Genomic DNA, 19,065 nt, shown 5'->3' with positions numbered 1-19,065 from the left:
AAGGCAAAGACAGCAACCTTACAAGATCAAGGAGTACATAGACAACTATGAGATCAAATTTTACATCATGAAACATTGATATAGTCTAATGCAACTGGAGATTTAGTGGCTGCCATCTCGGCTGTCGCTTCTCTTGGAGTGATGCCGGTCACCATGGCGCCTGCGGTCTCTGTGCTCAGAGTGTCTGCTCTCGTATGCATCCTCCGTGTGATGCCGGTGGTGATGCATATACCGATCTGGGCTGCGACCCGATTCGGTTGAAGTTCTCTCTCTTTTGCAGCTACCATCCTCATCTGATGGAGATACTTCACCCGGTTCTCGGCTTCGTCTCCGCTTACGATGACCATCGTCATGTCCGGTGGGCTTCCTCTGACTGCTGTAGCTGCTGTCCTCCCTAGCAACAGATGACCTTGCACTCCTTCGGCTTTGTGATTCTTCTCGCACGTTGTGGCCGCTTTTCCTCCTGCGAGGGGTTTCATCATCGTCGGTAGAGCTTCTTTGCCTTCTGTAGGCACTATCACTGGCCCTGTCCTTGGATCTTCTCCTAGGAGGTGAATCTTCCATGTCAGTATTGCTGCTCTTCCACCTGGGTGGTGGTGGAACCTGTGGTTGTAGGGGGTGAGCAACGTTATTTCATTTATCCCAGTAAGCAAGATGAAATAGCCAATCCCTTCCCCCACAAGCATGATGGGACAGCAGATCAACACAAGTGCCATGGCTAGGCGCTACTTCTCCAATCTGCCATTGCTTATGTGGTTCAGTAATGGAAACAGTGAGCGCATAATGCAGAGTTGCAGACCAATACATAGAAATAAAAATAAGTCTTTTTCCTGCATGATCTATCTTTCCAGGCAATAGTTAATTTGTTCCTCCTGACCAAATATTTTAAGTTTCTAACTGTCCGCTATTCTCAATGGCAAATGGTTTGAAATTTATAATAATACTTGTGTCGATTTGACAATTGGTTTTCACTTTAAAGCAAGGACAGGTGTTGTAGTGAAATATGAGAAAGTTTTAGTATAGTCCTTCATAGCAATAGTGAGTCCTTTTCCCTTCAACACTACGGTGTAAAACTGATGAAATAAGAACAGGGTGAGCTACCTGATAACGTGTCATATACCGCCCTTCAGGTGGTGGTGGGATCCCAAGCTTCTTCAGTTTGTCATAAGACTCATAAGGAATAGGTTGCCTATTTTAGACAAAACGATATGTCAAAAAGTTCTAACTCTGCAGCACATTGTCATAAACTATAATGAACTGTGTCTGTGTAGGCAAAAATACTGGATATAAGACATGGGCATCTTGTGATCATACAAGGGAGCACGAAATGGCCTCTCTCGGCCTCCAAACCGAAGCTGTCCAGATTCTTTCCTTCCTCCAAGCCCCCCTCCTGCAAAAATGACATTTGAAGTAACATAAAGATAATGCAAACAATTGAGCAACCAACATCTAAACAGAATTTGATATGGGTGTAAATAGGTGCGCCTTAGGGTATCCGCCGACCCTATTTAATTTAATTATTATTAGGTTTTCAAAATGTGATAGCGCTAATAATTGAACTAAGGAGGATCAGTGGAAACCCACCAATTTGCACCCCTAGTACTTGAACAGGATACATACCTAGTCTCCTTGGTATCCACCCAGGCATGAGCTGTTGCCTGTAGTAATCTACAATCACTTCACTGCCGTCAATAATGGAATGGTGTGCATCCTTAAGGACAAAGGCAGTGATGAATACTTTTCTTTTAGACATAACGAATACTCACAAAAATACAGAACTCTAAGCATAAATAGCAGATACCTGATAGGCACGACGCATCTCTCTGTCAGTTTCATACTCAACAAATGCATAACCACGAGAAGCACCAGTAACTGCAAACAAAGTAGTCTGCTCAAAGTGAGGTACCAAAATCAGAGAGTAATGTGTTGCCCCCAATTATGCTATTTGCAACCACTAATACCTGCACTGAAGCTTATGAAGAAGTTGTAGAATGCTTCATTATGCTCTTAGAGCCACAATTCGCGGCCGCAATTGGACAATAGCAACCAAGCTATGCGCACTACAACACTAGTACCATGCTGTAGAAAACAAGGAAGCAAGCTTTCACTCACCAATGTCACGCACCAGCCGCATGCTCTTCACCTTCCCATACCTGCTCATCGCCTGCACAAACAGCAAGGGGGAGAATCCACCGCCCCAACCATATGAATCACATCAGATAACGACAACCCAGCACACAAGCACAAGAGACAGGACCATTCCATTTGCAACACGCGAGGGAGGCAGAGGGGAACGCACCTCCCGAAGCGTGTCGTCGTCGGTCTGGCGTGAGAGGCGGCCGACGAAGACCGTGCAGTAGGGGTCGCCGGTGGCCTTGGGGTCGCCGAACGGGTCGTCTGGAACGAAACGGGTGGGGAAACCCAGGTAAGAGAGAGGAAACGCAAGTGGGGGCGGGCGGAGGGGAGGATAGGGGAGACGCGCACGCACAGAGGCCGGCCTGTGAGCAGATGAGGGCGCGGAGGACGGCGTTGTCGTGGGGCGCGACGTCCGTGCCGTCGATGCTGCCGGCCTGGATCGGGTGGTACTTGTCCGCGTAGAACACGTCCCTCGCGTTCCCGCCGCTCATCTCGCCACAGGCGAGCGCCGGCGCCCTCCCGCCGCTTCAGTCGCCGCCGGCGGAGAGAGCTGGGACCGGGGACGGAGAGGAGGAAAGGAGGGTTGGCTCGGTTCGGCCCGTGCGTGTGACATGGGTCGTAGAAGATAGAGTTGGGCCTGGCCCAAAATCGTGCAGTTTTTGAGACTCGGGCTGCTTCTCGTCGCGTACTGTGTCAGATGTACAAAGCTCTGTTGCTCAAAAAAGGGGAAAAAGGATCTATACAAAGTTCTGAATCCTGTACGAGCTAAAAAGCTACAATAAGGCACTTCAAGGAAACATCGTAAAGCCAGACAAAAACAGTAAACTGTCAGCTATTCAAAATTTTCCGACATCAACTTTTCCCCAGTCCTGAGCTTCTGCTTGAATTGCCTCTGCGGCTCTGCATCAGCCACAATAGCTTCTACTGCACCGACTCTAGTGAAGTCTACTAGTCTAGAGCATTGTTGAATTTCTCCGTATATAGAAACCAATAAAAGCTAACATAAATTAAAGTGGCATTTCCAATATTTTATACAGTCAAAATACACATTGGACACAACTAAATTAATAATACTTCCTCCATTCCAAAATGTAGATCATTTTAGTTTTTCTAGAATATAGATTTCAATATGTACCTAGATAAATATATATTTAGATGTATCTAGAAAAAGTCAAAACAACATACAATTTAAAAAAATATTAGATAACAATAATGCATGAAATAGCTATCATAGGTTAACATAATGTGTGATGGCAAAATAGAATAGGATGGTGGGAAGACAATTCAAGGGTTAGGATTTTGTTGACGTCGGATTTTGACACGTGTTAACATCGGCATCAAAGAAGAGGAAAGCGGTTGATGCGGCAGGCAAGAAGCTACAGTTGGTAAATCGGCCGATAGAGCTACAGTATTTCGGCCGATTGGCTGAAGGAGTCAATGAGGACTGGTCGATTGGGAACTGGAACGGCTTAGCCGATGTGGGCCTAAAATGGGCCAGGGTGGTGGTTAGGCAAAGATGAAGATTGGCCCGTGGGATGATAATAACCAACTCCGATGCGGGTTGTGTTCATGTGTAAATATTTGTTATCTTTAAATTAGAGATAAATCCTAGTCGGTTAGGAAATCAGTTGTAATAGGGTATAAATAGGTACCTCGTAAGGCTTGTAAAACAACACATCAATCAACAATACAAATCTACTTTTTCTTCACACCTTACTTTCAAGTCGGCGATTTTGCCAAATCCTTTTCTTTTCACGAGTTCGTACGAGTTGACAGGACTGCATCAACACGACCTCCGGCCAAATTGTAAGTTCCGCTTATCGAGTAATATCTAAGCTTTAACTTCGGGCGCATCTCTGTTGTTTCATTTGGATTTATTCACCAGTTATCCAGCTTGAGATACAAACTGTCGGCTTTCTATCAAAATTCTTTGTTTATTATCATATAGCCGATTAGATCTATTCCAAGTGTTGCTTTCGTAGCATTGTTTAGCTTTCTTTAGTAGTTTCTTCACAATTGCTACGTGATCATCGACTGTTCTATAGCCGATCATCTCCACAATAATTCGGCCGATTCGCTGATACATTTTTCAAAACAGATCGAAACCTTAGCCGATCGAAATCCTAAAATTTAACGCTTTTCTTTCCTTGTCAATCAATAGGTCAGATTGGCTGGCACGTCGCGCGAACCGCATCAGGACGATAACCCGAACAGGAGCTAAACAGATTCTTCCGGATCGTGTGTCCGACGCCGAGAGTTATCAGCCGATTTTTAGAGTCAAAAGATTTCTTGCTGTTTTTGCTTGAAAATCAGAATTCCTCGCATTCACTTTAAAAGTAGGTGGGCATCATGGTCCAAACCCAGGTGAGAGTGACGCTCAGTGCCACCCTCTGCCAATCGATCGACCAGCTAGCGGCGGACCAAGAAATTTTCTAGAGCACAGGCAAACACATATCAACTGATGATAAAAAATTTGCACAAACATATCAACTACTAGGATTAGCAAAGTTGAGAGCATTGACAGTAGCTAAGATCTCCGTTGCACAAACATATCAACTAGTAGCATTTACTACACGTGTGAATGTGCGTACATTAAGAAAGGAGATAGCACCGAATCCCCCCGACGCTCGCCGAGGAAGACGGCCGGCGTCCATGTGCCTCCGTTGGAAAGGATCTCCGTTGGAAGGAGACAGCATCGAGTTTCTTGGTTCCATGTCGAGTCTCAGGTATCTCAACCTTTCATACACCTGGCTTCATGGAAGGATACCCCCACAAGTCGGGAATCTCACCAAACTCAACAACCTTGATCTCAAATGCTAGTACTTTTACAACCCTAGATACAACTATCCCTTCTCAGTTGATCTTGCATGGCTGTCACAACTATCCTCATTGAAGCACCTCGACATGAGCTTTGTAAACCTTAAAACTGCAGTGGATTGGGTTCATGAAATTAATAGGCTTCCAAATTTAAAGGAACTGCACATAAGATACAGTGGACTCACAAATACAGTTCCTACTCTTCGTCAGTTTCATCTCACGACACTTAATGTGCTCGACATCTCACGAAACATTTTTAACAGTCCAATTGCCTCCAATTGGTTTTGGAACGCATCTAGCCTCATTTATCTTGATATCACATTTTGTCAGTTCTATGGCGCAATTCCGGACGAGATAGGGAAAACGACATCACTTGAACAAGTTTCTTTCCAACAAAATAATCTCATGTCAACCATGATACCATCAAGTTTTAAAAACTTGTGCAACCTGAAGGTACTGGTTCTAGAGAATAGCAAAACTGCAGCGGATATCAGAGAACTAATGGAAAGGTTACCAAACTGTATGTAGCTGGAACAAGCTGCAACAGTTAGATTTATCTTTTAATTAATAATATTAGTGGGGAGCTTCCAAATCGGCCAGGACCACTGACCAACCTGACCCACTTCATTTTGTCAGCCAATAACCTCACAGGGAAAATACCATCGTGGATATGGGAACTCAGAAAATTGATTGTTTTGGATCTTAGTCAAAACAAAATAAATGGTACAGTCAAAGATGATCACTTAAATAGCCTTACAGATTTGAAGTACTTGGGGTTTGCTTATACACTTCTTCAAATGAAAATCAGGCCGAACTGGATTCCTCCATTCAAACTGGTGGCACTTCTCTTACAGTCTTTGCCGCTTGGCCCAGCACTCCCATCATGGCTCAAATCACAAAAAGGCATTAAGTTCCTCCATATGTCAAATGCAAGCATAACTGAAATCCCAGATTGGTTTTGGGTTGTATTTTCAAGAGCAAAATTCTTGGATTTGGCAGATAATCAGATATCTGGTACTCTACCAGCAACTTTAGAATTTATGGCAGCAAACAACATGGTATTGTCGAATAATAAGACTTAACGGTATGGTTCCAAAATTTCCAAGGAATATAACCTACATGGAAATTTCAAAAAACTCGTTGTCAGGAAAACTACCATCAGATTTTGGAGCACCATGGTTAACGGACCTTATTCTCTATAACAATTCAATGTTCGGCAGCATTCCACCTTCACTTTGCTCATTAAAATATTTGCAGGTATTGGACCTATCTATAAACATGCTGACTGGAGAAGTCCCTAACTGCCAAGAGGACATAAATTTTTATTAAGGTAGACTTAAGTAGCAACAATCTGTCAGGAGAGTTCCCTTCAGTTTTCAAAAGTTGCCCGTACTTAATATTTGTTGATCTTTCCCACAACCAATTCTCTGGGAACTTACCAGTTTGGATAGGGGAGAAGATGGCATTCTTAGCATTGTTGAGCCTGCGGTCAAATATGTTTAACGGCCCCATTCCCAGTGAGATTGCAACGAGTAAAGAGTTACAATCTTTAGACCTTGCCTGCAACAACTTATCTGGAAGCATACCTGACTCATTAGTAAACTTGAGCGCAATGGCCCGTACTTCTGGATACAGTGAACTACTTTGGAGAAACAGCTTAAGTGGTACTAGAACAGTGCGCGGCGTTGCCGCGCAAAATATGCCCCTGGCTAGATAAATTTAGCTTTACAGAAGCACCGGATGAGTGAAGCATATCGATGATAGATTTGGACAATGAACATTCATAGCCCAAGTTTGCAGTTCTCAAAAGTCTAGTTATGCTCATTCCACAAGCGATCAACCCGAGACAACTTCTTGTACCATATATTCAAGACGGTGGCAAGCATCAAATTACAAATAAACTACTGCTAGATGCCTAAATTTCATCTCATTGTAAATCATTCTATGCTCTATCCCTACAGTTCGTCACTGGATGCCCATACGTTCAGTTCACAAATGTAAGGTTTACCACGAGCTATCTGCAGTAGAAATGATTCCAATATTCCTATAGAATGACGACAGAATGTGATTTGGCAATTGCCAGGTATGAGATCATAGCACTGTTTGAGGGGGCGATATGCTTCTAGATTTAACCGTTTGAGCTTTTCTTATGGGAAAATAACAGGGGATAGTTAAGGCATCTTATTTGTGAAACTATATCAAGTGAATACGATTGTAATCAAATTACTAAAGAAGACGGATACATTTAATTTTGGACGGAAGGAATCTATGTATCATTTAGTATCTTGCTTGATTGAACGTGGAAAAATTATATATATTTCTTTTATATAGGAAGTAACGTAGACAAATTTGACATGATGAAATTAAGTCTTGTCTTAGCTTGATGAGCAGCACACGTGATGTTAACTTGTTACTGTGAGAATATCTATGTATCATCCATTTCAAACATTAGTTTTAATTTCCCTGAACCTTTTAAGCATTAGCATGTCCACACGGATCAACTATGTATGGATTGCTCATGGTTGGAAGGAGAACATTACTGTGCGGTAATCTGCCTCCTCATTTGCAGTATTGAGATTAGGGGAGGCTATGTGTGAATTTGCAGCATGTCCATCACAGATCAACTATGTGTGAGTTTACAGCATCAGGGAGACACTGCTTATTTATTAGAATAGATGAGTTGCTAAGAAAAAAATTGATTGCTTCGAGGCCAAAATTCTGCTTGACATTTAAGAAGCAAGGAACGGCACTATCAGTCTATCACACTGATCACTACGCGAGCAGAGCAGATGGCTTGATTCATATGACCGGCACATTAGAGATAAATCATTAAAATAACTGAGGTAATATTGAAACAATCAAGCTACACTAACTGATGTTCCAGGATATGACATCACGGGTCGGCATTTTGTCGAACACCATCATGGCGAGGGCGGATTGGAGGAGGTACCAGCACGCAATAGGAGGCATTATACAACTGCTGGGCCTGGTTCCCTGGGAGGCGGTGAGTGACTGTGAGTGCATTACTCCTTGCCGCAGCTAGCGTTCCTCGATTGGTAACTCGGCCATGTAAACTCGGCGATGGTGCGGCGTTCTTCACTGCGTCGTCCAGGTAGGTGCAATCACGACGAGCCCCACGAAGGGGATGCAGGCGAAGAAGCTCGGCGGGGGGTGTCCATCAGGGCCAGATGATGGAGCTGGCGAGGGCAGATGGCATCCCGGGAGAGGTAACATTCGGTGGCAGGAGTGGTAGCGGCGGCGGTGCTGGTGCTGGGAGAGAGCTGCGGCACTGGAGCCGGAGGGAGAGCAGCTGCGTCGCATGTTGGACGGAGGAGAGGCGAGGAGCTCGCGCAGGACTGGGTTAGAGTTTGGCTAAGGAAGAATCCAGATGAGCCTGGATCCCGTGCTCCAGCCGTGAGGCAGTTAATGTCCTGGAATTTGATCCAACGTTGGCTCCAATCTGACGGCTCTCAAAGCAAAGATGACGTGGCGTGATGGATTTTCTGTACGGTTTCAGTCAAGAAAAGATGGGATTTAATTTGTATAACTCAATATATGATCCATTTGGTTCCAGAGAACAAGCATTGGTTTCTACCCAAGGGCAACAGCTTGAATTTTCTAATCTACTCATCATCTATACAGTGATTCTCGATTTGTCATCTAACAATAATTTAACTGGAGTGATCGATCCCTCAAGACATTGGCACTCTTATCGCTCTAAAATCTTTAAACTTGTCTTGAACCGATTATGTGGGGAAATCCCTAAGGATATTGGTCATCTGAAACAGCTTGAATCTCTTGATCTCTCACACAACGAGCTGTCAGGTGAAATCCCGTCCAGTATGTCATCTCTTACCTCCTTAAGCCACATGAACCTCTCATACAACAATATATCTGGAAAGATTCCAACAGGAAACCAGTTCAACACTTTTGACACATCAGTCTACGTTGGAAACATTGGTCTATGCGGCCCTCCAATAACTGGGAGCTGTCCTGGAAATTCGTCAGGCCAAGACACACATGGAAATCATCGTGATTTGGAGGATATATCCCTTTACCTTGCCATGGTTATTGGGTTCGTCCTTAACCTTGGGATGGTCTTCTGTGTGATGCTGTTCAAGAGGAGTTGGAGGATTGCCTATTTTATGTTTGTGGACGAGCTGCATGGCAAGATCTATGCGACTGTGGTAGTTAGATGTGCCATCTTGAAGAGGAAATTTGGTAACAACTAATATCGTTACGTATTTATATATATTATCATGTGTTCACTACAGAACTGGTGTATTATTGAGTGTCTATCTGTGTAATGAGTGGTGGCTATCAGCTAATGTAGCAGGATGTGTATGTCCACCATGAACTCCCTTTTTTTTTCGCTATTTTTCTTGTATTAGTATGTCATTTCAAAGAAAGTCCTGTTTATTTATCGAATGAACTAGGCCCTGAGTTTGCATTACGGTTACCTCCTTGAAGAACCCCAAAACCAGCTGTTTCGGTCGACGTGGCGACATCGTCAGAAATCCGACATGGCACGGATCCACGTCACAGACTGAGGCCACGGTGCCGCAGCTGCAGCCACCCATCCTGGCTCGATCGAGTAAGCTAAACACAAAAACTACGGTCAACCAGTCGATAGCTAACCAGGTACTGAAACCCTAGTCTTCAAACTATGAAGAGCACATCTACGTTGATTGATAAACTATGACCAGCACATCTTTCAGAGTAGTACGTCTTTAATGCTTCCCTCACTAGGTCGGGCAAACATAGTTCCAGTGGACAACAGAATGCACAATCTAGCTCTCCTGTCACTCGTGTGCATAATCTCAAGCGTAGGCATGCACGCCAGAAGCCTCAGCAATCAAGACTGATTGTAAAAAGGAGGGGATCAGCTCAAAATCAGACAAAACGCAAACAAAAAGGAATCAAGCCATGAAAAGTTAGAACCTTCCCAATTTACAGTATAGACTCAGAACACGGTAATTAGGTGATCACGACCGCTGGCCAACCAAGCACAACCTCGCCCGGCCAACGAAGGCAGCAAATCACTCAGCTCAGCACACGGTAATGACAAGGAAAAGCCTCTTGTTTGTAGCAGCCTATGTAAAGGATAAGCTATGCATTAGTCCAAATCACTCAGCTCAGCACACGGTAATGACAAGGAAAAGCCTCTTGTTTGTAGCAGCCTATGTAAAGGATAAGCTATGCATCAGTCCACGATGCCGTTACTTGTGTGACACTAATCACTCCGCCTGCACAGAACAGTACTGAAAAACAGCGCACGCACCGAAGGGGAAATGGTTATCTCTTTACATTCTTGTCGGGACTGAGAAAGTCAGGCATCTGAAGGTGCTGTTGCATCAGGAGCTACGGCCGGTGGTGGATGCGGCTTATGTTGAAGAAGGGGAGAGAGTGCCTTGACTACGATGCTCATGCTGGGTCTAAACTCAGATTCGTATTGCACACAGAGTGCTGCCACCGCCGCAAGCTGCAACAGACAGAAGAGAACCGTTGTAGAGTAAAAGATCGGTTCAAGATGTTGCTTACTGCTTGTACTTGCAGTAACCACCACATGGAAGCATGGACACAGAAGGTATAGAAGGAAAGAGGCAGACCTTGGCAACTCCCTTTGGAGGATACTCTCCCTTTAATCTTGGATCAACACATTGTTTCACTGTATCCTCAGTCAATCTAGGTGTTGCCTGAAAAAAATGACAAAATATACAGTAAAGTAGTCATTAATCTGGACAATGCTTAGCTGACAATGAAATAGAATGTGAATTTTGTATTCGAAGTTTCAAAATGCTATGAGCATGCAAAGATATTGCTATGCACTGTACCAAACTGTTCCTACGAATCTACCAAGTTAATGATTTGATTATAGCAAAAAGGAAACTTCAATTAACAAAGAAATAACTAGCTATACTAGATTTGGTGGTTATATTGATGTAGCAAGAAATAAGACAGGCAGCTACTAGCTTATTGTTCTACTACAATCATAGACCTTAGTACAGGGCAAGACAGATCAAAATAAACATTGTTGTGGTTGTTTCCAGTTAGGAAGAACAACACTGGTTTCTGAGAGACATGTGCAAGTATCATCTGAGATTTTGAAATATCTTTTGACACATTTAGCCAATCAGAGCCAACCTCTTAATTCATTTGTTAACCCACATTTCCCTTGTTTTGTTTAGAGCACTTATCAAAAGAACAGTTGTACCCTGTACCACTAAGCTGTAGTTTGCAACCAATTCTTAAGTTGAATAGTAGGCTTGTTAGGAACTAAATGCTTACCCATGTAACCAGACTCTGCTGACCTCTAGGCATTGTATGATCTACCGGTTTCCTTCCTGTTAGAAGCTCTAAAAGAACAACTCCAAAGCTATATACATCACTTTTCTGAGTTAGCTGACCAGTCATGGCATACCTGCATTGTTAACAAAGATAAATTTAGTAGATTACAAATATTAATTGAGAAGCCCAAACGATGGTCAAGAATTTGAGTTGAATAATTACTCAGGAGCATGGTAACCGAAGGTTCCAAGGACACGGGTAGAATGCAAACGAGCAGCCATATCTGGAGACTGATTTGAAAGATTGAAATCTGCAATTTTCGCTTTGTAGTCCTCAAACAGAAGAACATTGCTGGACCGTATGTCCCGGTGGACTATCGAAGGCCGAACCTTTTCATGAAGATACTCTAGCCCTTTAGCAGCATCTATAGCAATCTTAACCCGCTGCATCCAGTCAAGTGCTGGGCCAGGCTGTGCACCTGGAACACCCTTTCTTCCTTTTGTATGACAAAAAGAAAAGGAGAAAACAAAACAGTGAGCATTGCTGCATATGAATTGTTTGGAGCATGATGTGCTATGAAAGAAAGAGACGAAATTAAAACCTTGAGATAACTATAAGAGTAATATTGTGGGTCCATATGCATTTACTGTGACATAGTGAAATTCATACCATGCAGAATATCATGTAGAGAACCCATTGTAGCAAATTCATAGGCCACTAAACGCTGATTTCCTTCCACACAATATCCAAGCATTTCCACAAAATTAGCATGTTTTAGCTTTGAGGCAATGGATACCTACATAAAAGAAGAGGAGACAGTATATGGTCAATAATAAAAGCTTAATATGGATAGAACAAACAGTACATAATATAATAACCGGTAAGACATGCGCATAACTATAGAATCGTACCTGTGTCAAAAACTCATTATCAAGTTCAGGGTCTGTTGAAGCATCAAGCTTTTTAACAGCAACATGTTTTCCGCTGTCCAGAATAGCATAATACACTCTTCCATACGATCCCTCCCCGATCAAAGCCTTTGATCCAAAATTGTCTGTCTTTTCTTTCAGTTCTTCAAATGATAATTCAGGGACTTCAATGGGAGGTGGTGCTTTGTTAGGATCACTATTGGCAACAAAACCATTTCCTGATGGCCATATAATGACAAATAAATTTAGTCCCCAGCAACCGAAGCACAACAGGCAAAAGGAACAGCAATTAAGCAATAAGAGATACATAACACGTCCCTGTTTTTAACATCTTTTAGCATTGAAGAAAATAAATATAGCTTCTTATCAATGTCTTCATTAGTAAGAAGGCAGTACCTTCTTTCTCATCTGGACTGATGGGAAGTTCATTTTCATGTTCGCGATATGACGCGTGAAACTGCGTGCAGCAAAACCACCGGCGCATAACGACCTCTCCTTTCTCCTTGCCTCTTGCCTTCAGTGGAAACAACAGAGAACAAGTTAGCCACAGTACACTGTTTCAACTAGGAGTACCACTTCACTTAAATTACATGGGAACATTTACAAGAAAAAACAGTGTGCCAAGGCTTATAAGGCAACTTTTACTTCCTCTGACTGGACAAAAGAGCTGTAAGTTGGCATCCAGTTTACCGAACACTCCTGATTTAACTGAACATTCCTGATTTAAATGAACGACTATTGATGTGTTCAATCATTAGTATCCTTATCCATGATGATCAACACAACCATAATGAATTGCAAAATTATATTTCCATATCCCGATCAGTAAGCAGATTCATGTACAAGTAAGCACAACTAGAGATACCCAGGTACAACCACATGTACTGTAGGGCGAAATTCGTAAGCCAGAATGCTAATATCATAATTCCCAATCTCCATCGTTGGCAAATGACAGAAGCAGCATGGAAACACAAATCGCCACACACACACAACACAGCTCTCGCACCAAACTTTACCACCGAACCCCCGCGCGCGCCATCCCACAGCGCGGCCCCGCGCGGCCGCCCGCCCCTAACTCAAGCCGCGCGAACCTAGCAACGCGCGCAAGCCGAATCAGGTCGGAATTGAGCCATCCAGACCCTCGAGGCAACGCATCGGACATCTTCCACCGCGCCCGCCGGCCACCACCCCACGCGGAGACCAGTACGGGGACGGCGCGAAGGCGCACCGAAACCTACGGGCGCCACAGCCAGCCGGAGTAGACCGTCGCCCCACCGGCACAGCCACCGCCCCCGCGGAACAACCCCTCCCCGCGAGACGATGGTAGCAAGCGAGCGAGAGAGAGAGGGAGGGAGGGTAGAGGGGCTCACCTGAGACGAGTCGACGGCGGGCGGGGCGGCGGTAAGCGGGGCCCGGCGACGACGAAGACGAGGTGGAGGTGGAGACGCGGGAGCGGAGCGGAGAGGTGGGGGGCGGTGGCGGATGAGCTGGCGAAATGATCTCGTGCGGGGTGGTGGGGTTTGGTTGTGGCGCTAAGCGCCCTGGCCTGGCCTGGATTGCTTCGGTGGCGTGGGGAGGAGACGGAGGACGGAGGTGGGTGGGGCTCCCTCCGGTCTTCCGTTCCGTGCGAGGCCAGGCAGAGCCGCAGAAGCCCAAGACCGAGGCGCCAAGCCACGCGACCCGCCGCGGCCGCGCGCGACAGCGTGGACGCGTGCCGTGCCGTGCCGTGAGCCGCCCGCGTTTACCAGACTCCGCCACACCCGCCACAGGTTGTGGCGTGGCGAGCGCACCACGCCTTTGGCCTTTTCTGGCCTTTTTTTTATTCCGCCACTCCTTCGCCTCGGCTGTTTTTTTTAGAGTGCCTCGCTGCTGCTGCTGCTTGGCTTGCGCAGCGCAGGCTCAGCACCCGCCCCCGCTGCCGTTTCTTGCTGCGGGGGCTACAGGCCTACAGCTTCAGCGACTTCTTCTCGGAGCCTTTGGCCTTTGCCTTTCCATTTTGCTGTCCCTGCCTGGCGTGTCGTTCGGCTGGCAGCAGAAATAAGCTGGCGTGACGGAAAGAAGATACGGAAGACAAGCACAGGATTTGGGTGGTAATGGTAATGGGTGCTGGCCGAGGACTTAGGCAAATATGTACTCACATCTGTTCTCAAATATATAGAACAAACTAATTAGCTTGTTCTAAAGTGTCAAACATAAACAAGGCATAGTCCTCAAACAAAGATTAGCATATGATCCAGCCAGGCCCGTACATCACCCATGGCAAGTGGGCCGACTGCACCAGACCTCCAATTTTGGGGGCCCCATGTGTCAACCTCCCTCTAGTAGTCTGGTGCCTGGTGGCCTCTGTAACTCTGTTCCTGCCTGCATCTGCAATTCTGCATGCGACCAGCGGACCAGGCCTGCATGCAACTTTTTGATTTTTTGACCTGGAGAATCTGTTGCGTCATTGGCTCATTGCGTGTTGCCGGACCAGGAGTCCATAACCATCCGATAGATCGATACTCCGATTAGCAGGCCTGGCCTGCAGGCTGCCGTCTGCCGATTAGGATTCTAAATCTAATCGCCAGATCGCGTGAGCGCCGCCAGCCGCCGCAATCTTGCCGAGTCGCCGTCTCGCCGAGCTGCGTGCGAACTGCGATTCTGCGAAGCTACCGCCGCAATCAACCCTGCATGCAGGCAGCGACTCCACCTCTGGGGCTCTGACGGCAGGTCTGACTTCTTCACAACAGAAGCTACCGCATGAAGGCGTGATCACGTGATTCGCTGAGAAGGTGCAGGTAATACTGTGCCTATTTTGAAGAATACTAGAAGAATGATACTTTTTAATGGAAGCTAAGAACTTATCAGTAAGTAAGATTCGTCATTTAATCGTTTTGTATGAATACTTATGATATTACATGAGGAAGTCTACGTGCATTTTAGCTATTTGCATTTTATAAATATAGGCCCCACTTTATATTTTGCACCAGGGTCAAAAAAACGTAGGTACGGGCCTGGATCCAGCCATCGGGTGGAGGAACAAGAAATGAAAAGAGCTTCAAATTATCGCTGAAACTTGTATGTATAATTTGGGGTGCAGTTTCGCAAGTTCTTCTGAACAAGAACAGCAATCTACTGTATTTCTTTTGTAGTGGAAACATGTGTCCAGCGACTTGACTAGAGTACTAGACCATGCCCAACCAGGACATGAAGAAAAGAAAACCTAGAAATCCCTACTTCGCCTGATCGCCTTTAACGCTGTCGTGACAATTCAGTCCAACAGGCCCAACATGTAACTGGATTTCATGGCACCAAATGAGTGAGGTGCTTGTGTGGGTTGGGCCGAATCCACCCGGTCAGCTCCGAATGGAAGGAAATCGTGCAAGGTTGCGTCTGTCACCTTTTTTCACTTCGGCGTCGCATCAACGTATGGATTCATTATTCTTGTCTTTGCACGGACACGTTGTCCAAATTCATCTTGCTGTGGAGTGTAGACGTTCATCACACACCTCGTCTTCATTCACTTCGCTGCAAGGAAGTCATAAAACGTTCGCTTGTCATCGATGAATCCCATTTGAGGTTTGTGTCACAAGTTCCAGGCCACGAGCCACCAATACAAACAAACCCATGACATGAAGGCCATATAAGCAATCTGGCTCATCAGCCACTTGACTGGTCTCGCATATGTATGGCAAGAATTGATATGAGGAATTGAAGATGCCAATCATCCAACTCAATGCGGAAAGTCAATCTTGTAAACTCATAGTTGCAAGTAATTGGTACAGCAAGCATAGGACAGGACTCCAGCATTTGCTATCAGCACCTGAAACAAGAACCAAAAGAGTGTGCTATAAGCTCTACATATCATCTTTTAGATGCAGATTTTCAAAATGATAAGATTGCTCCATCGCTAGAATAAATTCAGCTCTCACCTAAAAGTCATCTGACTCTAGACTGTTTCCATCTAGCTGACGAACAGTCTAGAGCAGAGGTAGCACCAACAACAGCCATGTCCAGAGTTCATCCACAGAAGCTGGGTGTAGGCTGTTTGCAGTGCGGGGAAATTCCCTTGTGCCTTTTTCCCCTAGAACTTTCAAAATCCAAAGCTGATCCTCTACCTTTTACACTACCTTTATTCCAAGAAGATTGTTAGAAGTTGAGTGTGTGTAGCGGTTGGAGGATAGGGAAGATGGAACGACCGAGGCTCGCAGCGCACGTGGAAAAACCAGACGCGGGAGGTGGATGTCACGGGTGGGGGAAAACCGGACTCACGCAGGGCGCTGCGGGCGGAATGTCGGATGCTAGGGGTGGCTTGGGTACGGAATAAGCAGGTACTGAGTAGCGAAGGCCTATATATATACAATTTTGTGTGTACACTCGCATGTCTTCAAGCAATTTTGCTGAAGTACATGTGAAATGTAATACTTCCTCTATTCCAAATTATAAATCATTCCAACTTTCTTGGAGAGTCAAACCATTTTATGTTTGACCAAAATTATAGAAAAGATCACAAAGATTTATGGCACGGAATAGATATACTATGAAAATATATTTAATGAAGAAACTAATATTACTTATTTGGTATCGAATGTTAGTACTTTAGTAACATTTAGCAATTTCACACTTGCGTCGCCCCCGCGCTGGCGGCTTGGGCGGCCAAACCTGAGCCGCCGCCCCCTCCTCCCCACTTGCTTCCCGTGCGGCTCTCCATGACGGTGACGGTGCGGCCTTCTTCCCGCGCCTTGGGTGATTCGTGGCGGAGGTGGACATCCCGACCACCTAAGGTGCTCGCCGGCGCATGCCTCGGTCAGATCCGATGGCTGCTGGGGCGAGCGGGCGCGGAGGTGATGGCGGCCGCAGTGCGGCGGGCCAAGGCGGCGGTGCTCTAGTGCTGCGAGGGACCTGGCGGCCACGACGGTTCGAGGCGCGGCGTCGGCGATTAGAGACGATCCGAGGCCTCCGCTGCTGGCGGATCCGTCACCTACGGCGGCAGCTAGGACTTCTCCCAGCGTTCGCGTGGCGGCGGCCAGACGCGGAGGGTGACTGCTGGCGTGAGGCGTGTGGCCACGCGCGGCGGAGGCCCGAGGAGAGGCAAGGAGGTCGAGCGCGGCCAGGCACAGTGGCAGCCGGCACGAGGCGACGACCGGCGACGAGGCCACGTGGCGGGGGGCCATCGCGTGTCAACGAGGCAGAGCGGCGGCGGGCCAGCACTTCACGGAGTTAGTGCACGACGCGAGGAGGCACATGGAGGCTGTCGACACGGACCGTGAAGGCGCGCTGGCAAGCTGCTGGGCGTGAGGGTGTGCGGCGGAGGTACAGCTGGGAGGAGGCAGTGTGAGGGAGCGAGATGGCAGAGCGGCGGCACAAGGAGGCACGACGGTGAGCCATCCCTAGATGGCCTTCCGTGGCTGCATTCCTCGGTTTGCCGCATTGTGAGCGTGCAGATAGGGATGGGATTCTGCGGGTGAAAGCCTCTGCCGGCGATCCTGCTGATGGTGATGGCGACGGCATCCTAGGCCGTCGTTCTCCCCGTTGGGGGCGTCATCGTGGAGCCCATCTCTGTTGCACGGGGTTCTCTGGGTAAAAACCCTGTCCAGATTCTGGATGAGCGATGGCGGCGTCATTGGCGTTGTCACCTCCTTAGAGGCATCATCTCTAGAGAACCACCTCAGCCTGTGGTATTGCTGGTGACGCCGTTGATCATGGGAGGCTGCAGCCGGTGGTGGCGGTTCCGCCACGACGGGATGGCGGTGCCGCAAGGCAACTTAGTGCAGGATGGCAAGCTTGATAGGGGTTGCCAAACCCACATGGAGGCGATCACAGTTATGGTGGCGGCCAGGGGGTGTCGCATGGGTGTCGATTTGGCTGCTTGCAATGGACCGCGGCGGCTGGCGTTGCTTGGCGGCTGTCATTACGGTGTGGGACTGCGTTGGAGGATGACACTTGCAGCAACGACATCGTAGGATGACTAGGCTTGCAGCGGACTGCGGTGGGTTGCTCAACCTTGCTAGGATGCTTCGGTGCGGTACATCATCGGAAGACAGTGCAAACGACTTCCTTGGCATGCTGGTATGGTGGCGGAGGCTATATACACGGGTGAAGCAACGAGACGAAGTCGATCTGCGGTGGTGGTTTGGCTATTTGATGGAGACCTTGGGAAGCGGGCAACATTGCTCATCATTCTGATGGCAACATAAGAAACATATCTGCGACTTGGAGTACTGTGGCGGACATGGCGAGGTCCCCGCGCGCGGTGATTCTTGAGGCAACAAGTGGAGTCCAATGGCGGGAGTGGCGAGACTCCCGCACGTTTGTGTTTTTCGTGGTGGCGACTGCGAGGCAGCCTGCGAGAGGTCTGATTCTGGTGGTATCACTCTGTCGGGTGGAGTGTGGTATTGCAGCGACACCACGGTGTTGGGTCCTGCATGGTGGTGGCCTTCTCGGTGCGGTGCGATCTATTTCTCTCAGTTCCCTGTCGACGCGGGACCAGACCTGGAGGTTTCGGCGATTACCTAAGCGTGAGAATGTTGGTAGGTGCTGCAGTAAGGCTTCGGGCTCCGCCACCATTTGTTGAGTGGAGTGGTACGGCCGCGTTGATGTCTCAATCCAACTGGCTGATGTGTTGTTGAGTTGATTTGAGTGTGTTGGCGTCCTGCATGGCGGTAGCCTTCTCGGTGCGATGCGATCTGTTTCTCTTGGTTCCCTATCGACGCGGGGTCAGACCTGGAGGTTTCGGCTATTACCTAAGCATGAGAATGTTGGTAGGTGCTGCAGTAAGGCTTCGGGCTCCGCCACCATTTGTCGAGTGGAGTGGTGCGATCATGTTGATGTCCCAATCCAACCGGTTGATGTGTTGTTGAGTTGATTTGAGTGCGTTGGCGTGGTGCGGCATGTGTTGATGACCCAATCCAACCTA

The 19,065-nt window shown here is 46.9% G+C and overlaps 2 protein-coding genes and 1 pseudogene across 2 annotated transcripts; 1 reads left to right on the top strand and 2 right to left on the bottom strand.

Moving 5' to 3' along the window:
- Positions 1-18: 18 nt before the first annotated feature.
- Positions 19-2,749, bottom strand: LOC117845433 (U11/U12 small nuclear ribonucleoprotein 35 kDa protein). Its single transcript, XM_034726479.2, has 8 exons — positions 2,489-2,749; positions 2,300-2,397; positions 2,113-2,164; positions 1,802-1,872; positions 1,621-1,711; positions 1,315-1,390; positions 1,102-1,189; positions 19-603 (listed from the first exon to the last, which is right to left on the bottom strand). Exons 1-8 carry the CDS (start codon positions 2,625-2,627, stop codon positions 103-105), a joined length of 1,116 nt encoding a protein of 371 aa, XP_034582370.1. The 5' UTR covers positions 2,628-2,749; the 3' UTR covers positions 19-102.
- Positions 2,750-4,788: 2,039 nt separating this feature from the next.
- On the top strand, positions 4,789-9,185 carry LOC140221927 (receptor-like protein EIX2; annotated as a pseudogene).
- A 668-nt stretch (positions 9,186-9,853) lies between these two features.
- On the bottom strand, positions 9,854-13,719 carry LOC117845865 (PTI1-like tyrosine-protein kinase 3). Its single transcript, XM_034726945.2, has 8 exons — positions 13,541-13,719; positions 12,567-12,684; positions 12,153-12,388; positions 11,911-12,037; positions 11,464-11,737; positions 11,242-11,374; positions 10,563-10,649; positions 9,854-10,435 (listed from the first exon to the last, which is right to left on the bottom strand). The coding sequence occupies exons 2-8, from the start codon at positions 12,652-12,654 to the stop codon at positions 10,283-10,285; spliced, it is 1,098 nt and encodes a 365-aa protein (XP_034582836.1). The 5' UTR covers positions 12,655-12,684; positions 13,541-13,719; the 3' UTR covers positions 9,854-10,282.
- Positions 13,720-19,065: the final 5,346 nt, after the last annotated feature.

The sequence above is a fragment of the Setaria viridis genome, chromosome 2 (assembly GCF_005286985.2).
Source record: "Setaria viridis chromosome 2, Setaria_viridis_v4.0, whole genome shotgun sequence".
Taxonomy (NCBI): Eukaryota; Viridiplantae; Streptophyta; class Magnoliopsida; order Poales; family Poaceae; genus Setaria; species Setaria viridis.
The sequence above is the reverse complement of the archived record's forward strand: the minus strand, read 5'-3'. Positions and strand labels throughout refer to the sequence as shown.

What these genes read in the sequence shown, in the direction of transcription:
- LOC117845433 (XM_034726479.2), bottom strand. Translation starts at nt 2,627, where the DNA reads ATGAGCGGCGGGAACGCGAGGGACGTGTTCTACGCGGACAAGTACCAC. An exon ending in CTGCTCACAGGCCGGCCTCT is followed by an intron (nt 2,398 to 2,488) that starts GTGCGTGCGCGT and finishes GTTTCGTTCCAG; the next exon opens with ACGACCCGTTCGGCGACCCC. An exon ending in AGATGCGTCGTGCCTATCAG is followed by an intron (nt 1,712 to 1,801) that starts GTATCTGCTATT and finishes TTTGTCCTTAAG; the next exon opens with GATGCACACCATTCCATTAT.
- LOC117845865 (XM_034726945.2), bottom strand. Translation starts at nt 12,654, where the DNA reads ATGCGCCGGTGGTTTTGCTGCACGCAGTTTCACGCGTCATATCGCGAA. An exon ending in TTCGGTTACCATGCTCCTGA is followed by an intron (nt 11,375 to 11,463) that starts GTAATTATTCAA and finishes TTAACAATGCAG; the next exon opens with GTATGCCATGACTGGTCAGC. An exon ending in CTCCAAAGGGAGTTGCCAAG is followed by an intron (nt 10,436 to 10,562) that starts GTCTGCCTCTTT and finishes TGTCTGTTGCAG; the next exon opens with CTTGCGGCGGTGGCAGCACT.